This window comes from Cyprinus carpio, chromosome A11 (genome assembly GCF_018340385.1).
Source record: "Cyprinus carpio isolate SPL01 chromosome A11, ASM1834038v1, whole genome shotgun sequence".
NCBI lineage: Eukaryota > Metazoa > Chordata > Actinopteri > Cypriniformes > Cyprinidae > Cyprinus > Cyprinus carpio.
This window is the reverse complement of record NC_056582.1, coordinates 4776154-4794317: the sequence shown is the minus strand read 5'-3', so window position 1 is coordinate 4794317 and position 18164 is coordinate 4776154. Positions and strand designations below refer to the sequence as shown.

The 18164-nt window shown below is 37.7% G+C and overlaps 1 protein-coding gene and 1 long non-coding RNA gene across 2 annotated transcripts; one reads left to right on the top strand and one right to left on the bottom strand.

The window, feature by feature from the left end:
- The first annotated feature begins 1380 nt into the window (after window positions 1–1380).
- Window positions 1381–2343, top strand: LOC122146713. The gene is made up of 3 exons (XR_006161229.1): window positions 1381–1515; window positions 1593–1671; window positions 1752–2343. It is a non-coding gene; the product is annotated as an uncharacterized LOC122146713 (long non-coding RNA).
- Window positions 2344–7690: 5347 nt separating this feature from the next.
- vtg3 (vitellogenin 3, phosvitinless) lies at window positions 7691–17445 on the bottom strand. Its single transcript, XM_042766001.1, is given in 28 exon segments — window positions 7691–8030; window positions 8118–8201; window positions 8304–8442; window positions 8539–8684; window positions 8768–8977; window positions 9355–9420; window positions 9523–9629; window positions 9715–9874; window positions 9958–10093; window positions 10176–10361; window positions 10832–10919; window positions 11000–11189; window positions 11301–11420; window positions 11524–11619; window positions 11705–11826; window positions 11918–12014; window positions 12093–12326; window positions 14568–14786; window positions 14921–15046; window positions 15133–15298; window positions 15386–15543; window positions 15640–15790; window positions 15871–16019; window positions 16111–16272; window positions 16376–16627; window positions 16763–16914; window positions 17123–17143; window positions 17305–17445. Coding segments are annotated over 27 exon segments (3774 nt in total). The 5' UTR covers window positions 17345–17445; the 3' UTR covers window positions 7691–8030; window positions 8118–8120.
- Between the last annotated feature and the right edge of the window lie 719 nt (window positions 17446–18164).

Here is an 18164-nt window from a genome sequence, read left to right as displayed (position 1 = left end):
GGTGTTGATGGCTGTGTAGAGAGTCAGTCAAGGCGGTGTGGGGTGTGAGACCGGGAGTTTCAAATCTACAATAAAACTCATTCAGGTCTTCAGCAAGTTGTCAATTTTCCTCAGTGCTGGGGGATGGTGTCTTGTAGTTTGTGATGTCTTTCAGACCTTTCCTAACTGAAGCAGGGTCGTTAGCTGAAAACTGGTTTTCCAGCTTTTTAGTGTAGCTCCTCTTAGCCACTCTAATCTTCTTATTCAGTGTGTTTCTGGCCTGATTTTACAAGGCTGTGTCCCCACTTCTGTAGGCATCCTCTTTGGCCTGACGAAGCTTCCCGAGTTTTGCTGTGAACCATGTTTTTTTTTTTATTGTACGTTAAATGAGTCATGATAGGAATGCACATATCCTCACATAAACTAATGTATGATCTTACAGAATCTGTGCGCTCATCCAGATCAGTGGTAGCAGCTTCAAAAACACTCCAATCAGTGCAGTCGAAACAGGCTTGCAATTCTCGCCCTGTTTCGTTGGTCCATCTCTCTGGTCCAGTCCTTAAGACAGGCTTAGCAGATTTAAGTTTTTGCCTGTATGTTGAAAGAAGATGAACCAGGCAGTGGTCAGAGAGTCCTAAAGCTGCTCTGGAGATGGAGCGATATGCATCCTTTATTGTGGTGTAGCAGTGGTCCAAAATATTTTTGTCTCTGGTGGGGCATGTAATGTGTTGTTTAAATTTTGGCAGTTCACGTGTGAGGTTTGCTTTATTAAAGTCCCTGAGAATGATTAAAAAAGATTGTCACTGGGGATCTGTCTCTGGGGCGCACCCACTGAGAAACCCGATGAAAGAGCCCTAGTTATTGGCGATTCTATTGTACAGAACGTGAAAATAAAGACACCAGCCACCATAGTCTAATGCAGGGCTCCTCAATGGGCGAAGAGAAAAATGTTTGGCCCACTCTAATTTCAAATAATGTGGCATGAAAATTCAAACGCAGCATCAGAAAGCGACATTAACTTACATCGTGTCTAAGCTGGACGCGAGCGGCACGGCGGAACAAAATACAATAGAACTTATTGTAATCAGTGATGCTGTCTACACTGGATGCGGCACAGCACAGCGTGACAAATCCCCGACAGAAAACTGCTGACTCGTTCTATTTATGATGTGTTGACACACAGTTCAAATGATTTGCAATGCTTTGTAGTGTCCAGTGTAGATACGATGTGACAGCAAAAGCATGCCAAGTGTGAAGTAAAGAAAAGTGGATACTGCAAACAGATGATTCAAATGTGAATTTGGTTATAATTTGGGGCGGAGGGACTGTAACGGAACTAGGTGATTGACAGCAGTGTTTGCCTATCAGCGAGTTGTATCTTCTATTTAAAGGACGATTGGCTGTTACCTGGAATGTGTCACATCCTTTTTTCCACTTTTGTTTGCATGTGTTGACGGTGGCTTTAGTGCAGCTTTTGTTCTGGTGCTGGTGCCCTTCGGTGCTGCTTAGTGGATTTGATGACCGTTTGCCTCTCAGGTATGTGTCTTTAAAAGAGCTCATTATATTGGGCTAGTATGTTTATGGGGCATAACATTTTGTCACATGCTAAATAGGCATGATGTCCTTTATCCCATTGTGTTATTGTGGGTATGACTGTGACAAACCTGTGCCTGTAAAGCGTTCTGTCTGATGGTAAGTGTTTTAAACACAATTATAAATGGGAGTGGGGACAATATTATGACTGGTAACATCCCCTTTTGGGTTCATTGTAGGATTCTCCCTCTTGTTCTATGCTGTGATTGTTTGCTGCTGTCTTCGCACTGTTAAAGTGCTGCTGTTTATACAGCCGCTCAGACACCGTCGTCACCATTAATTAAAGGGGACTGCTTATCTGTTTCTTATTGTGCCATTTTAATGCCCTGCTTCATATTTTTGGTCTGTTATGGGTGGCTTGACCATCTCTTTTCGTTTGTATAAGAAATAAAAACTAGCCCCTGTCTCTTTGTTTTTCTTTGATTTAAACCATTTAATATTTTGTTGTTTTCTTTTCTTCTGTTCAAGTAAAGTTTGTTTGGTGTGTTTGATGGTGTGATCAGAGTGCACAGGTGTGTGTGTGTGTGTGTGTGTGTGTGTGTGTGGAAGTGCCCTTGTAAAACCAAACTCTTGATCCCTGCCGCTGGGAACCTCAGCCTTGCTGGTATTATTTCAGTTTTTGTTTTACAGATATACCAAACATGTGTATATAAAGTTGGTTTGTATTATTATTACTTTTCTGTTCGTAATTTGTTTTCTTGTGTGAAGTGGGGTTTCTAGCGTCTTTGACTTTAGTGTCCAGTATTTTAACCCATTTCTGTATTAATAAACATTTGTATTTTTTATATACTTTACTCATGTCTCTGCCTAATTCTATGAGGGAACTGAACCTGTGTGCTTCATTACCGAATTGTTGAGTGGTTTGAGTATTTTTCCCTGGGTTTAATCTACAGTAAAAAAAAAAAAACATGTACTTGTGTCGTAAAAAAGCACCACCCCGCCATATATATATATATATATATATATATATATATATATATATATATATATAGGTCAGTGGCCTTTGGCTTGGTATTGTTGGCAGAATTCGGCCCTAGAAACCCTGGTCTAACTTTTACCAGGCGCCAGAGAGCCTGACATTTTGGCAAATTTAAAACTGCTGGCTAATGCTAAACCTAAATTCAGTAAGATTGTTATTCATGTCGGCACTAACGATGTTCGATGTCTAAGTGGTGCTGCGGAATAACATGGGTTTCATTAGGGTGACCAAACGTGTAATTTTCCCAGGACACGTCCTGACCAGGACTTCTATATTCCCTAAAATATCCAGGTTTTGGCTTTGGTTTCCTGTTTTCATACTTAATGAAGGTAGTGATCGTTTGACCAATAACATGCAGACATTGTACGTAATCGACCAATCGTGGTGCGTGAGAAGGTGGGATCTAAAGTGAACGGTCAAAGCGATGCAAATACAGTAGATATACATATTAGTTTTCGACTTGAAGCAGCACTGAGCGTACTGATTGCTGTATGACATCAAAGTACTGTGAGAGTGATTCAAAAGCACAAGAAGCCGTCTGCTCTCTAGAGCTGTCATGGTACTTTGTCATACAACAATTGGTCTGTGCAGCGCAAACAAAGCCAAAACATGGATATTTTAGGCAATATAGAAATCCTGCCCAGGACGTGTCCTGGGAAAATGGCACGTTTGGTCACCCTATGTTTCATAGACAATTGGACAAAACATCCACTTGCGCCACCTACTGGTGAGTGACTGACAAACAGCAGATGCAGATCATGCATGGTAATCTACTATTATTCCTGCAGTTCCCGGATGTGCAATGCTGAATTTGAACCACTGAATAAGTGGAAGCGAATTTGTAAAGTGAAATAAAATGGGCTGAAAACTGCCTGTCGAATATTATGCATCATATTTTTAAACAGACTGAATATTTCGGAAGTGAACTCTGGAAGGTGAATATGAATTTTAGAATTTTTAATTATGAAAATGTGTGTGACATGTTTTGAATTGAAATATTGACAGCTTAAATAAACAACTGTTAAATTTCAGCCCCTAAAAATGCAAGCCCTGAAAATACAAGGCATAAAAATGCAAGCACTGTTAATGCAATGCCTTTACTTTTTAAAGATGCATTACTTTTTTCAGTGCAATTCAACATGCTTTTTTGTTTCATTTGTCATTATATTTCATGTATAATTTTTTTGAAGTAATGGTGCTAATGATAAATCCCTATTGACATTTGTACTGGCTACTGTTTACAGGGCATCAGGGCACCAAACAGACTTCAAAGAATTTGCTGATTTCAGAGTGCTGGTTGCAGATAAAGACTTAATTGATGGCAATTTTAATATACATGTCGATAATGAAAAAGATGCATTGGGATCAGCATTTATAGATATTCTAAACTTTGTTCGGGTTAGACAACACATGTCAGGGGCGACTCATTCTCATAGTCATACTTTAAGATTTAATGCTGTCACTTTTGATGTCAATGGCATTGAAAGTCTGCAGCAGAGCAATTATATCTTAGATCATTATCTAGTCTTGTGTATAGAGGAGGGTGGATTGAGTTGAGCCAGTTTTTACTTACGCCGTGAGCACATGACAGTAATGGGTCCAACTTAAATATGTACATAAATTTCAGGATGCATTTTTGGGAATAATGACTTTTGGGTCAAAAGCAAACTGCTTTCAAAATATGGCTTTACAAAAAAAAAAAAAAAAAAAAAAAAAGTGGTCCTTTGCTCAACTTGCCCCCAATGAGTGGCAAATTGAGCCTAGGGAGAGTTTAAGTTGAGCCACATGGAGTTAACTATGCCACTGACTATGCTGAAGTAAAACAGAACATTTTCACCTCATGCTAAATCAAAGAAAGAGAAATTTAATAAGAATGACTTCTTAAAATCTATGTGTGAGCCTTGTGATGGACTGGCCGTTCATCCAGGGAGTTTCTAAAACCTGTGGCTCAAGATGCTGGGTTAGGATCCAGCTCCCCACAACCCTAAAAAGGACAATACAATGGATGGATGGATGACTTCTTAAAAGTTTCATTTAAAGATACATTCACAACTTTGAAGGCATTTTTTTTAAGTTATTTAACAATTTTAGAACAAAAGATTTAAATTGAAAAAAAAAAAAAAAAAGACTGCAACTGTCCTTACAGAAATGGGCTAATAGTACTTATAAATATTGGTGGGAAATTTCATAATTCTAGTGACCAATTTTCATTAAATAAGGCCTATTTAAAATTTAGAGAACAAAATCAAGTTCAAAACGAAGAAAAAATCAAAATCATGTTTGGTATAAAATGAATGAAATATAACGTAGAACTGCAGTCAAATAATACTTTATAATCATAAGAAGGGGTTAACCATGGGCTCAACTTACCCCAGGGCCAGTGGCTCAAATTACCCCACTCCTACCATTTTAACAAATTCTTAACACTCTTGTCCTTGGAAGGTATCATTTCGATCACAAGTGCAGTATGGAGTACCTCAAGGCTCAGTACTAGGGCCATTACTTTTCACGCTTTACATGTTACCCTTGGGAAATATCATCAGAAAACACGGTGTTAGCTTTCACTGTTATGCTGATGATATATTTCTTCACGGCTCGGCGAAACATACCAATTTGAAAAACTAAATGAATGCATAGTCGATATAAAAAAACTGGATGACGAGTAATTTCTTACTGCTAACTTCTGAAAAAAACAGAGGTGTTAATTTATAGGACCTAAAAGCTCTGCATGTAATGACCTAGAACGCTGTCTAAGATTTGATGGCTGCTCTGTCAATTCTTCGTCATCAGTTAGGAACCTAGGTGTGCTATTTGATAGCAACCTTTCCTTAGAAAGCCACGTGTCTAGCATTTGTAAAACTGCATTTTTCCATCTCAAAAATATATCTTAATTATGATCTATGCTCTCAATGTCAAATGCAGAAATGTTAATTCATGCATTTATGACCTCAAGGTTAGATTATTGTAATGCTTTATTGGGTGATTTTTCTGCATGCTTAATAAACAAACTCCAGCTGGTCCAAAATGCAGCAGCTGGAGTTCTTTCTAGAACCAGGAAGTATGACCATATTAGCCCGATTCTGTCAACACTGCACTGGCTTCCTATTAAACTTTGTATAGATTTTAAAATCTTGCTCATTACTTATAAAGTGGTTTTGGAGTGGTTTAACACCTAAGTATTTGAACAAGCTCTTAATGCATTATAATCCTCCACGTCCACTGCATTCTCAAAACTCCGGCAATTTGATAATGCCTAGAATTTCAAAATCAACTGCAGGTGGCAGATCCTTTACCTATTTATCGCCAAAATTCTGGAACACTCTACATCACATTATTCAGGAGACAGACACACTCTGTCAGTTAAAATCTAGATCAAAAACCCATCTCTATAACCTGGCATACACATAACACACTATCACATTACTATAATTCAGATATGTTAAAGGATTGTTAGGCTGCATTAATTAGGTCAACCAGAACCGGGAACACTTCCCATAACACCCGATGTACTCGCTACATTGTAGGGGTGTAAACCGGATGGTTCGTCACGATACGATACGATATTGATTCTCATACCCAGCAATACGATATTTGCCGATACCTCAAAAAATTCTACGATACGATTCGATTCGATACAGAAGTATATCGGTCGATATATCGATATTTTGATATTATACATCTATTTTAAACAACCATCTACATTTTTATTAACTCACAAATGCAACCAAAATATATAACATGAACATTTATCTAAACTTTTCACATTGTGTACCTCAATTGGGATATTCACAACAAAAAAATAAGCCTACACATTTTTTTTTTTAATATAATACTGAAAATAAACAATTGGAAAAACAATTCTGACTGCTACTATGGGCTCAGTGCTAAAAATCTTTTCTACAGGTAACCAAATTATGAGCAATAGCAGAAAATAAATACAATACATCAAAGACACAAGTTCAATAAACTTTAAAACAGTTAAATAAACTGCTTTTCAGGTTTTCAGCTCAGTCTAAAATAAATTTTAAGGTATGGTACAGTAATGTAGTAATCAAATGTAAAATAACTGCATAGTCTTCACTGTATAAATTAAATATAGATGAATCATTTTTGATTTTACGAAGCTTATTTAGTCAGGAGCAGTGAGCACTTATATTTTTCTTTGACAGCATTATATTTATTATTAGATTGCTTTCACTTTAAGAACCAAGCACGGATTTAATATACACATGCCTTTTCTTTCTAAACTGTTTACGTTAAGACATATGACTAACCGACTAAAACGCGCATTTTGATGTAATTTTGTCTGTATTTATTCATCCATGCACAAAAAAAGTGGAAGAGAGCTCAATTTAGTATTCACGCGGTGTGGCTGTCTGTGTGTGCGTGCTTCAGATGCTTCATACAGCGCTCGACTGTTCCACAAAAAATCCCAGTCTTAATACCGAGTCTTGATCCCTGAGTTTGAACGAGAATGCACCTTTTGGCGGTAATGCATAGACGGACATTATGTGAAAATGTGTAAAGTGCCAAATAAGGTACCTATTTATATTACTGATATCGATATATTAAGTGTGGCATCGATGCATCGTATCGTCAGACATTGTATCAATCCATATCTATGAATCATTACACCCCTACTACATTGTAAGAAGAATGGCATCTACGCTAATATTAGTCTCTTTCATTCTTTTTCCGAGGTCACTGTAGCCACACGGATCCAGTCTGTATCCAAGTCAGATGGTCACTGCAGTCACCCAGGTCCAGTCCATATCCAGACTAGACCTAGAGATGACCTCTACAGCCCTGAATGTCAGCTGAGACCATGACAACTAGACAAGCCCTAGAGACAGATCTCATGTGAAGGCCTTGTCAGCCATTGGATCAGTTCCTCAGCAAATGCTACAAGAAGTATGGAATTAAATCACACCATGCTGGTTTCATCTGGCCAGGGGACAACTGGAAATTGGACTCTTCTCTCACTCAATTTCTGGGATATGGCATATAATTTGTGGGAGTTAGGGATCTGCTATTAATAAGTGGGAGACTCTTGGAGCTTCCAGGAGAGGTGATGACTTTTATTGTGGTCTATATCAGAGGAGAGTTGAGGTGGCAAGGTACCATTTCACAAAAGCAACATTTTGATCAAATACATTTATTTACAATTGATGTACCAATCTTTTGACATTCTGAACATGAAGCAGATTTTACAAATGATCTACAATCTAATCAACTCTAGGCTGGAATATAATGATCAGTCTGAACATAATGAATTACTGTCACACTGAACTCTTGATTCACACTTCATTTATTTGGCATATAATTCAAAATTAATGTTTTTAGCAAATATCTTTCGATATCCAAATCAGTCATTAATAAATTGTCAGGAATATTCAATACTCAAACAATTCAGAACATTTGATGATCCATTTTACTATGTGTCCGGATTTGTCTTCCAGAAGTGCTCTGTAACACCAGCCTGTTAAGAGAAAAACAGTAAGATACTGAGTTTACACAAATACACAAGAACAGGCACAGTTTTCTGATCCATAGTTCATAAATGAACCTGTTAGGTTGATATGGTGAAGTTCACAGCTTCAAACCCCGCAAGATCGATTGGTGATGGAATTGCCTTTTTGTAGATAGTTCGCTAGAGTGGACAAAATAATATTTTATCAACCTAAAAAAGCAGGAAGGCAATGAGACATATTTGAAATAGAAAAGACATATGATGTATTTGTAAGACAACAACCTCTGGAATTTTCACTCTCATGTCGAAGGTCTGTGATGAGGACACAACAACAGTGACAGCTGCCTGCCGTTCTGGGTTTTTCTCATATTTCTGGTAGAAACCCATTATATAAGAAATGCCAGGCACGTACTCTTGAATTCTGAGGGAACGTTATGTGAAAACAAATTTTAAATCTTATAAAAAGTAGCAATTTCATGCCGTACATTAGTATTTCAGGAAAATCAAGAGATTTTACCTTTGACCAATCATTGTGAACACTGAGGGCAGAGCTCCCCAGGTGATTTTGGTATATATGGAAGGTTTAGACTCTGGCTGGCATGCTGCGGACACCCTCATAGAGAGATCATATGTCTGACACTCTGCACCCCATCTGAGATGGGCCTAAACACACAAGAAGAAAACCAATGAGGCAATAAGGAAACTGATGAGAATGAGTTGCACCAGAAAGCTCAAAAGACCTTTACCTTTGCTGATGTTTGACTCTTATCTGTGTTTGCATTGGCACACATTTTCCAGTTTGCCTCTTCACCAACGTCAGAGACAATCATTTCAATATTGTCTCTTTGGGCTGTTGGCAGATAAAAGGCTACACCTTCATAGCCCAGGGGTTTTGCTGGCGGACTTAGACCAAGTGCTTTTACTGTGATTACACTTTCTGGAGTGGCATCTAAATCCTACAGCATAGTGAGAAAGATGGAGCTTAAATAAAATGATTGTGTAATTCCTTGATAGTTACTCTGTAGATCAGATTATGTCAAGTTAATTTTGCAAGGCAAATTCACTGCTGCTCTTTTTTTTCTCTATAAATAGGGAGTACAGCTGCATTCTATAGAATCATTTGGTTTGAATTCATATACCAGCAGTTTTAAAACAAAGCTTAGGGAATAAAAACTTTATAGTGCATTGCAATATGTGCAGTAGTAATCAAGCCACAGTCTGTCTGTCCAATTATACATACAATACATAAGTGGAAATTTTGATCGATTAAAACCTCTTTTTTAACAACTTTATTTGAATTAAAGACTTCAGATGTCATTCAGATGTATTGCACCTGAGATGCTGGGAATGAGTTGGATAAATTGTTTTCCCCACAGGAGGTGATCTCATCTCTTGTGTCCTACAGGAGCATGTATAACAAAATATCCTTACATTAATTCTGAGTTCACCACTGAAAACAATTCAGCTTCTATGATAAAGAGTTATGGCTGAGTCATGGTACCTTGAATACTCTGTGGCTGAGATTCATCATTTCACTGACTCCTGGAGGGTTTTTTCTGCCAGCAGTGACCTGAATCTGAATTTTTTCAATGGGTTTGGCACCCTCAGCTTTGGAACAATTAACAAGTTACTGGCACAAATATTTAAATATAATTTTTGGATTATATCAATAATTAAGTCAAGTTTCTGGTACCTGGTTCTAATTGATATGAAAACCGGGTGTGTCCCAGGAAGTAGTACAGAGGATATTCATGAAGGTAGTGTGCTCGTTTGGCTTCTGCCTCAATGCAGACCGAAGTTCCATAAATCTTGGCATCAGCACATTGCCTGAATTTCACCTCCGAATTCTTGGTCTGCCACAGAAAACACAGCTGTTTAGTTTGCAGGATTTTCCAAACATCTCCATTTTGTTCTAGTATTGTGAAGGCTGTTGTACCTGATCATGCCTTGAAGTGGGTAAAATCCTGGCCAGTGGCAGACCCTTTTGGGAGTCCTCTGTCTCAGGCATCATGGGAGTTATTTTGAATAAGGAAGGATCCTCAATATTTCTCAAAACAGAGAACACATTAGAACTGTTGGATGTAGAGTGAGAAATCATCAGGATATTTGGTGACACGTATCACAATGGTGCTGTAGTAATCATGGAAAACGTACTTGACTGAAAACAACTCAGTGACCGTTTTGATTGGAGTTAAGTTCATTTCATACTTTTGCTCTTTCCTGTTTATTTTCAAGTCAAATGCCCATGGCAGGGCACTTACTATCTTACTCTTCAGCTCAGTGCCACACTGGAAAAGTTCTGTGTTGATTCCATGAAAGACAAAATGATCCTTTGTCACTCTGTAAGCAGGAGGAAAGTCAACCTTCAGCACAGAGAAGCCAGGAAGAACCCAAAAATGAAAATTCTGTTATTATTTAGTGAACCTCCTGTGAATTTGACAAGTTGAAGTCTCACACAAAGCTATCTATTATATGACTTTAGACACCTTGGAATATATATCACATGGACGGTTTTTATGGTGTTCATGCACTATCACCTATATTAAAATTGCAGTTATTTCAGTAGCCTAAAAAAATGCTGTTTTATTTTAGACTAAATGGGTTGTCTCACGAAGACCGGCATGCTGAGATCCATGATCATCAAATAGTACTCACTTTATTTCAGTAACCAGGAATAAAATAATGGCTGACTGCAAGTAACAAAATAATACAGTGGCAGGGGTACTACTGGTTTTGCAGGTTGCTACATCCACACCACTATGTATCAGTGTCTAATGAATGAATGATAACTGATAACTTTTGATCATTACCCAACAAAGCCATCTGTGTGTAGGGAAATATCTGAGCTTAGCAGCTCACCCAGATGTTCCTTGGGAGGAGGATTGATTTCAGCTTTAGCTGTAGACATAGAATATATCATAATTTTTGCATTTAGCTCCTATGAGAAATTGACAATACATTGTAGAAGAAAGCTTCACCTTTCACTGTAATAGCATTTATTATTGAATAATATTTGCTGATTTCAACTGGGAGACCAAGACAAGTTGGCTGTATGAATCGAGCTTCATACACAAGGTGTGGCTTGGTCCAGTGCCAGGAAGTCCCTTTTTGAACATCCTGAATCTTTTCCCAAACCTTACTCTCCTTCCCAGCAGAAGGACTAAATGACTGAGCAGAAAATAAATGCATGATTTTCAGTTGAATCTATGTAAATAAAGAATCAACAAGATCAAAAAAGTCTCTATCACCTTATGATTAAAAAACGAGATGGTGGAATACCTTTATGATGCTCTGAATAGAGTCTTCTCTTACATCCATTAAAAATGCTTCCTGTCCAAACACGCGAGCATACGCTGTCAGTAGAGGTCTGTCTTTTGGTAGGTTCTGCCAGTCAGAGAGCTTCAAAGATCAAAGCATGTTAATCGAATGACTGACATAAGTCATACATTTCATAGGTCATTTCATTAGAAACATTTTCATTTCTGAGGCTGAAGATGCTCACAATATTCATTATAGTGGCAAAATCTGTGATTCCTTTCTTGAGTTGAGGGGTTTTTCCTACTAACAGCTCTTTGAGTCCATCTGCACGGAAACCAAACTGGAAATATACAAAAGATTACATATAAAAATTTGGTATACAGTACATAAAATTACACTGCATGTTATTGCTTTGGTTTGATTACCTCAAGAAATTGCAATATTCTCCCAATGAAATGCATTTTTCCCTTAAGCATAAGTTTTGTGGGTATGAGACTCTCGTTTTGCAGCATATAAATGTCAGCAGATGTCCCAAATAAAAAGTCATCTAATGAGACAAGAAACAGTATCAGAACATTTCCAGTGTCACTAAAAGGTTGCACAACAAGCTAGCAATTCAAGAGGTAAAGTAAACTCACCATGGAACCAGTCCAAATGCACATTCTTACTGTAGCGATAACTCAGGTGGCCAAGTTTGGGGGTAAGAATCTTTATGGCAATATTACAGGCAGTGGACTTTTAAAAAAAAAAAAAAAAAAAAGGAATGAGGACAATTCAGATGTTCTGAAAGGAGAGGAGGAGAACACAGTACACTTTTGAGCATGCTTACAGATGTTGATTATCAGGGGTGCGGGACTTGGAAATGCCTTTGAGTAGAGAATAGGAGAAGCTGGCAACCTGCAGGTCAGTTTCCTCCAAGAGGACTTCACTTATTACTGAGATCAGAGCTATGGATGGCTTGGTCTCTAGAAGCACCATACAGGCCAGCATGCGGATTTCAGCAGGAAGAGTCCTTTGTACAAAGAGGTTCAAGACAATGTCCTGCACCTGCACACATACAAGAAGTAGGAAGATGGTCTGCATCTGTTGAAAGTGGACATTGCTGATGGAGACATTTATACTCATTTTATCAAGTAGCATCTGCTTATGGATCATTATCTTTTATTGGTCCTGTAACAACATTCTTGCCAAACCTAACCAGTATGGGATATTAACACTCACTAGCAAATGTGAAAATGGTTTTGCAGTGGAAAGTAATTTTATCATATTAACCAGCTGAAACATGTAAGAAGATATATTTTCAGTGGACTTTTCAGCCACATTTTGTCAAGTTAGTTCTGCATCAGACACAATGGGATTTTTGGCAATCGAGATCTGGTGGTAACAGCGCATTTTTTCCACTTGGGCGAATGATTCGTGGACAGCTCACCTTGTATATGAAAGCTTATCTTGTGCATGAAATCACTTGCATGCCAACAAACCAATGAGAACAAGCAACAATCATGAAGACTGTCATAGCTGAAGCACCAAAGCCGCTGTGAATCTGATCCGGAAGCTTGCCCTTAAACAAGTGGTTGTTTATGATTTCACTTTTTAAACTTTAGTTAGTGTGTAATGTTGCTGTTAGAGCATTAACAACATCTGCAAAATTACGATGCTCAAAGTTAAATGCAAAGGGAGATATTTTCTTTTAAAGCAATCACTGTTTAAGGGAAAAAAAGGCCAGTAGGGACTGCAACAAGCTTCTTCCTGGGTTTGTGACATCACTATCTCCAATATTTACATAAACCCGCCCCCGGAAATACCTGTAATGGTAATGGGGTGTGTCGTTTCTGGACAATATGCACTAGGCGGTTAACGAATCACAACACACTGGGCCAGCTAACCAATTTGAGGCCATTGTGCATTTCTGAGGGAGGGGCTTCACAGAACCAGGAATTCAATAGACCGTTTTGAGAAGAATGGAAAAAGCAGGGTAGAATAAAATATTTAAAATATTTGAAAATGCGTTTTTTTTTTTTAATAAAGTATAAACACGTTACACTGCACCCCATAAATACAATCAAGCCTTTTGAAAAAGCTGCTCAACAACCCCTTTAACTCAGTACTTAGTTGTCTGGAAGTCTATGGTAGCCCATTGAACCGCTTGCGGAAAAGTTATGAAATTTGGCACACAGATAGAGGACAGTCTGATCTGTCACCATAGCTAGTTTGAAGTCTCTAACACAATCCCTCTAGCGCCACTAACTGTCCAAATTTGCACTAATATTTATGCTAATAACTTTTGAACCGTAAAGGTTAATCAGAATTTTTTATTTTTTTTCCTCTGATACCCTTGCTCATGGCAAGTTGAAGATATGAAAAATTGATATGAATAAAATATATTTTTGCTTATAACTTCTGAAAGGTATGGCCAAAAATAACAAAACTGGTCTCTTTAGATTCAGTGCAGAATGCAGAGTTGAACCATGCCCAATGTTCTGGACATCGGCCTTTTAGAATTTTGTCGTAAAATGTTACAAATGCAGTAGCATATCACTACGAAACTCGGTATGGGTCTTCGGCACCATGCCTTGATGGAACTCAAAAAGTTTTGGAGCAGCGCCACCTTTTGATCAAAAGTTATGATATTTACAAAAAAATACTAATATCTTTAGCATATGCTAGCCTATTTTAATGAGTGTCTCTGCAAAACTTTGACATATATCGACACCAAGCTTGGTATGTGCCATTGTCACCTCACACTGACCACACCACATCAATTTGGTAACATCGCCACCTATTGGTCAAAAGTGATAAGCCATTAAATAATATTACTAGTAGATGTATTTGATTTTTCAGCCATTTTGACTACAATCATCTTAAAATGGCTTCAGTTACTCATTGCTACAGTTGGTCTGGTCTACAGTTGGATTGGTCTACAATCAATCCCTTAATTGCTGCTATATTTATTATTATTATTATTATTATTATTGTAGCCTTCTCCAAATCTGTGCCTCAACCCAATGCGGTCTCTGGGATTTATGGCTTGGTTTTTTGCTATGATATGCATTTGTAGCTGTTAGACCTTTGTGCCTTTCAAAATCATGTCTAATTAACTGAATATGTCATTCCAAGTGTACTCCAATCCAAGTGTAGAAACATTGCAAAGATCGTCAAGCGAAATTTCAGCTAAATATCAAATGTCTGAATACTTATATATCAATGTGATATTTCATTTTTTTTTTCTTTTTAATACATTTGCAAAATCACAAAGGGTGTGAATACCCTGTATAATACTGTACTTACACTGTGGGGGTCCCTGCTTGCAAGTAGTCTGAATGACTGGACCGCAGCACTCTGTACCCTTATTGGAAGCTTTTCAGCTCCCGCTGTGTAGCCTGGAAGGAACTTTAGGAGAGTCTTGATGCTGGAGGGATGAGCTGCATTTCCCAAGGCCTTCAGTGCAAGGACCATATCCTCCTCAGAGTTTTTACTCAGGCCACTTGTAGCCATATCCAACAATGGCTGAATAACATTATTCACAAACGACATGGTAAATGTAAAAATCAGAGTAATAAGTTCCACATAAAGCTTGCGGAATATAAAATCTGATATTTGTATTAATCATCTGGCATACAAAAGTAGGAGACCACAGATACCTGCACCACAGTGATGGGACAGGGATCAGTATACACACAGTATCTGTATACTAAAGACCCATACGCCAAAACTACAGTGTTCCACATGAGAGGATGTGATTTACTAAAAGGAATTGTCAGGAACTCCTGGAAAGCAGAACAGAGCATAAGAAGGCAAATAAACATGACATTAATGATTGTATAACAAATATTTAACTAGGTCACTGACTCACCTGAGCTAATGCCACTGACACAGGCTCAGCAGACAAGTGGTTAAATGCGACTACCAGTGCCTGTCCTGCCTCATTTGCTGTAATGTCTCCTGCTTTGAATCTGGTTTCAAGGAATTTGAGGATCCTCTCATCTGTTACCTCCACAACCAAGTCCAGGAACCACCTCCTGAAGACCAAAAAAATAAAAATAAAAAGAAGTCAGTAGGAGAAGATCTAGGATTGCATAGTACTTAGACAGGTGTAAAGAAAATACCTGTGCTCATCATTTCCTGAGACCTGCTTCCATAACTGCTCTAGATTCTCAAGTGTTGCCACACGTAGCAACTGAATTAGATTCAGAATATCTGTGCTGCTCGCGCTGTCCACGTGATATATGTTAGCCTGTGCCAAGCGCTTGATTAAATCTAAAATCTGTTGGGGTACAGGACAATCAAAATCCGTTTATGAGTTAATCTACATGTCTGAATATGTTTGAATATTTATGAGTGTATGATCATGGAGGTCTGCCTTTGGCATTGGTTCGTTCAAGTTGATCATCACAACAGGAATTGGTCTGAGGTCCTTTTCTGTCTTATAGATCAGGTTGCCTCTGCTCTGCATCTGTCCGGTCACTATTTTGTCAGTTGTGTCTGAAACTTTGAGAAGCTCAATGTCCCGTCTGGAAAAAGTAACATAACGTCATGCACTATCAGCAGTCTTGCAACAATTTGTTAACTGGTGACTGTTTTAAATACTTACAATGCCAACAGTCTGGAGTTTCCTCCCTTTACATTGAATGGAGTGAAATACTGGCGCTCCTGAGCAAATGCTTTAGTGATCAAACCGCCATCTGCTGTGGACTTCACTGTGTAAGTGTGTTTCACTGTTGAAACAACACTCTCGCCTCTCTGTAAATTTAAACAGCATTCAGATCAGTTCAAGGTTGAACTTTCAGACTTTTCATGTTCAGCTTTATAACTGAAATATAATGAAACACACCTGTTTACTGAGTTTGTCTTCAGGGGCAAGAGCCATACCTCGGTATAAAGCAGCTGGCTGTTGACAGTTGGTAATATCAACCATTTGGCTCACTATCAGTTCTTTGGCATTGGAGTCTTCTTCAACAGTGTAACTGCTTTGACATACACCATGAATTCCCAACTAAAGAAATACAAAAATTCAATATTCATATTATTTTGTTTTCCCCATAGAGTCATACTCTTATTAAGGACTGTTTTTTTCAATTAATGTGTAGATTTCATACCTCCACCAGTTCATAAAAACTTTGTGTGGTTTTGACTGTGACTTGTAGAAATCCAAGGATCCCCCTCACAATATTTACAACTGTGTTTGAGACTCCAGGTGCTGTGCGGATGTCAGTAATTTGTCCTTTGGAGAATTCAAATACGATTGGCTGGCTGAATTCGGCAGATAGTCGCTTAGTAAGCTTTTGGGAAGGGCTGAAGACACCTTTCCCGGGTAAGCCATTAAAGTCTTCAACATCTACATTTGAGATTAAAATGAAAAGCACATTTTATGACACATGATCTAGTTATTCTTACTATCTGCTGAGTTAAGAATAAATATATCAGATTACTTAGCTAGGATAGATTGAAAAAAAATGATGGAATTGGAGCAACAGTGTTGATACCTGAAGCACAAAGGTTTGTGGTGATTCGCCAATGATTTTAAAAGTGCACCTCATCTTCAGCGCTGACTCAACCAAATCTGGCAGTTCTCGTCCCACTCGCACAAGTCCCTCATATTTATACTCATATGTTTTTTTAGAGTTCAGGAAAGGCTCTAAAATGTTAGCCGTTGAGAAAGTTCAGAAATTTTAAATGTAAAATTATGAACCAGGATGCTAATATGTATCTGAATGAATCCTAATTAAGTTTACAAATCTTTAAAACATCAAATACAATAATAAAAATAATATTATAGTAAATCTTAGAATAAGGAGATAATCCTTGTAGATTTATAGGTGATGTACATTATAGTGTTTCCATACCGTAATTGATGGCCTCACTGGCTATTGGGGAGAAAAAGAGATATTAATGTTCTGCTTTCATATGAACCAGCATTAAAGTACAAACTTATATGGGAAAATGAATTGTGCTCAGTTATAATGACCAAACCCTAAAACATGCAGTTTAATCTGTTTTAAATATGTCCTGGTCTTTATGTACTCACCAGCAAGGGCTACCAGGAGACAGAGATGAAGTCGCCACATGGTAAAGTCCAGAGGTGGTATAAGCAGCTTGGACAACACCTTTTATAACAGGGAGCTGTATTTCCCTCCTACTTCCTTATCTCATGCAGTTAGTGAGGTAAAGTGACCCTGTGGCACAAAAAAAAAAAACCTACCTAAAATGTACAGATCGTAGATCTTGCAGCAACTAGTTTATTTATATATTCAGGTTATGTTTAGTGTTCATGGTTAGCTGCAGCCTAACATGGATAAAAAGTAAATAATTTACAGTGGAAAGTATATGTTTGATGCCTGATCACAAGAAGTGTGTGCACTTACATGTGTAAATTTAAACTATTACAAAACATAGTTAGATTTTGTTATCACATTAGCGGTACATACATACATGTAGATTTTTCTGTTATCTTATAAACAATGAAAAATGTTACCTAATGTGAAGTTATTCTGTAAATGCTAGAATATGAGAATGAAGCCCACTGGTTTGTATTGTATAAATAGTTTAAGTAATCAGAACTAGGGGACAAAGGTGTGAGACAGGTCAATGTGATCATAGACAGTGTCATCACAACCTATTAGGAGAGCATGTCACCCACTAAACAAATAACAAAATCAAACATTTGCGAACATCTGATGTCCAAGCTTTTATTTAAATATAAATAAACACACACACATAAATACACTAATCTAAGCATGATTACGAGTCAATTCCCATTATGAACCATCAAAATTATACATATAATTTTTTTTTTTGTAAAACAATATATATATATTTTTTTTCTTGATTGCCTGTGACAGAAATACAAAAAAAAAAAAAAAAAAGAACACATATACAGAGAACAAC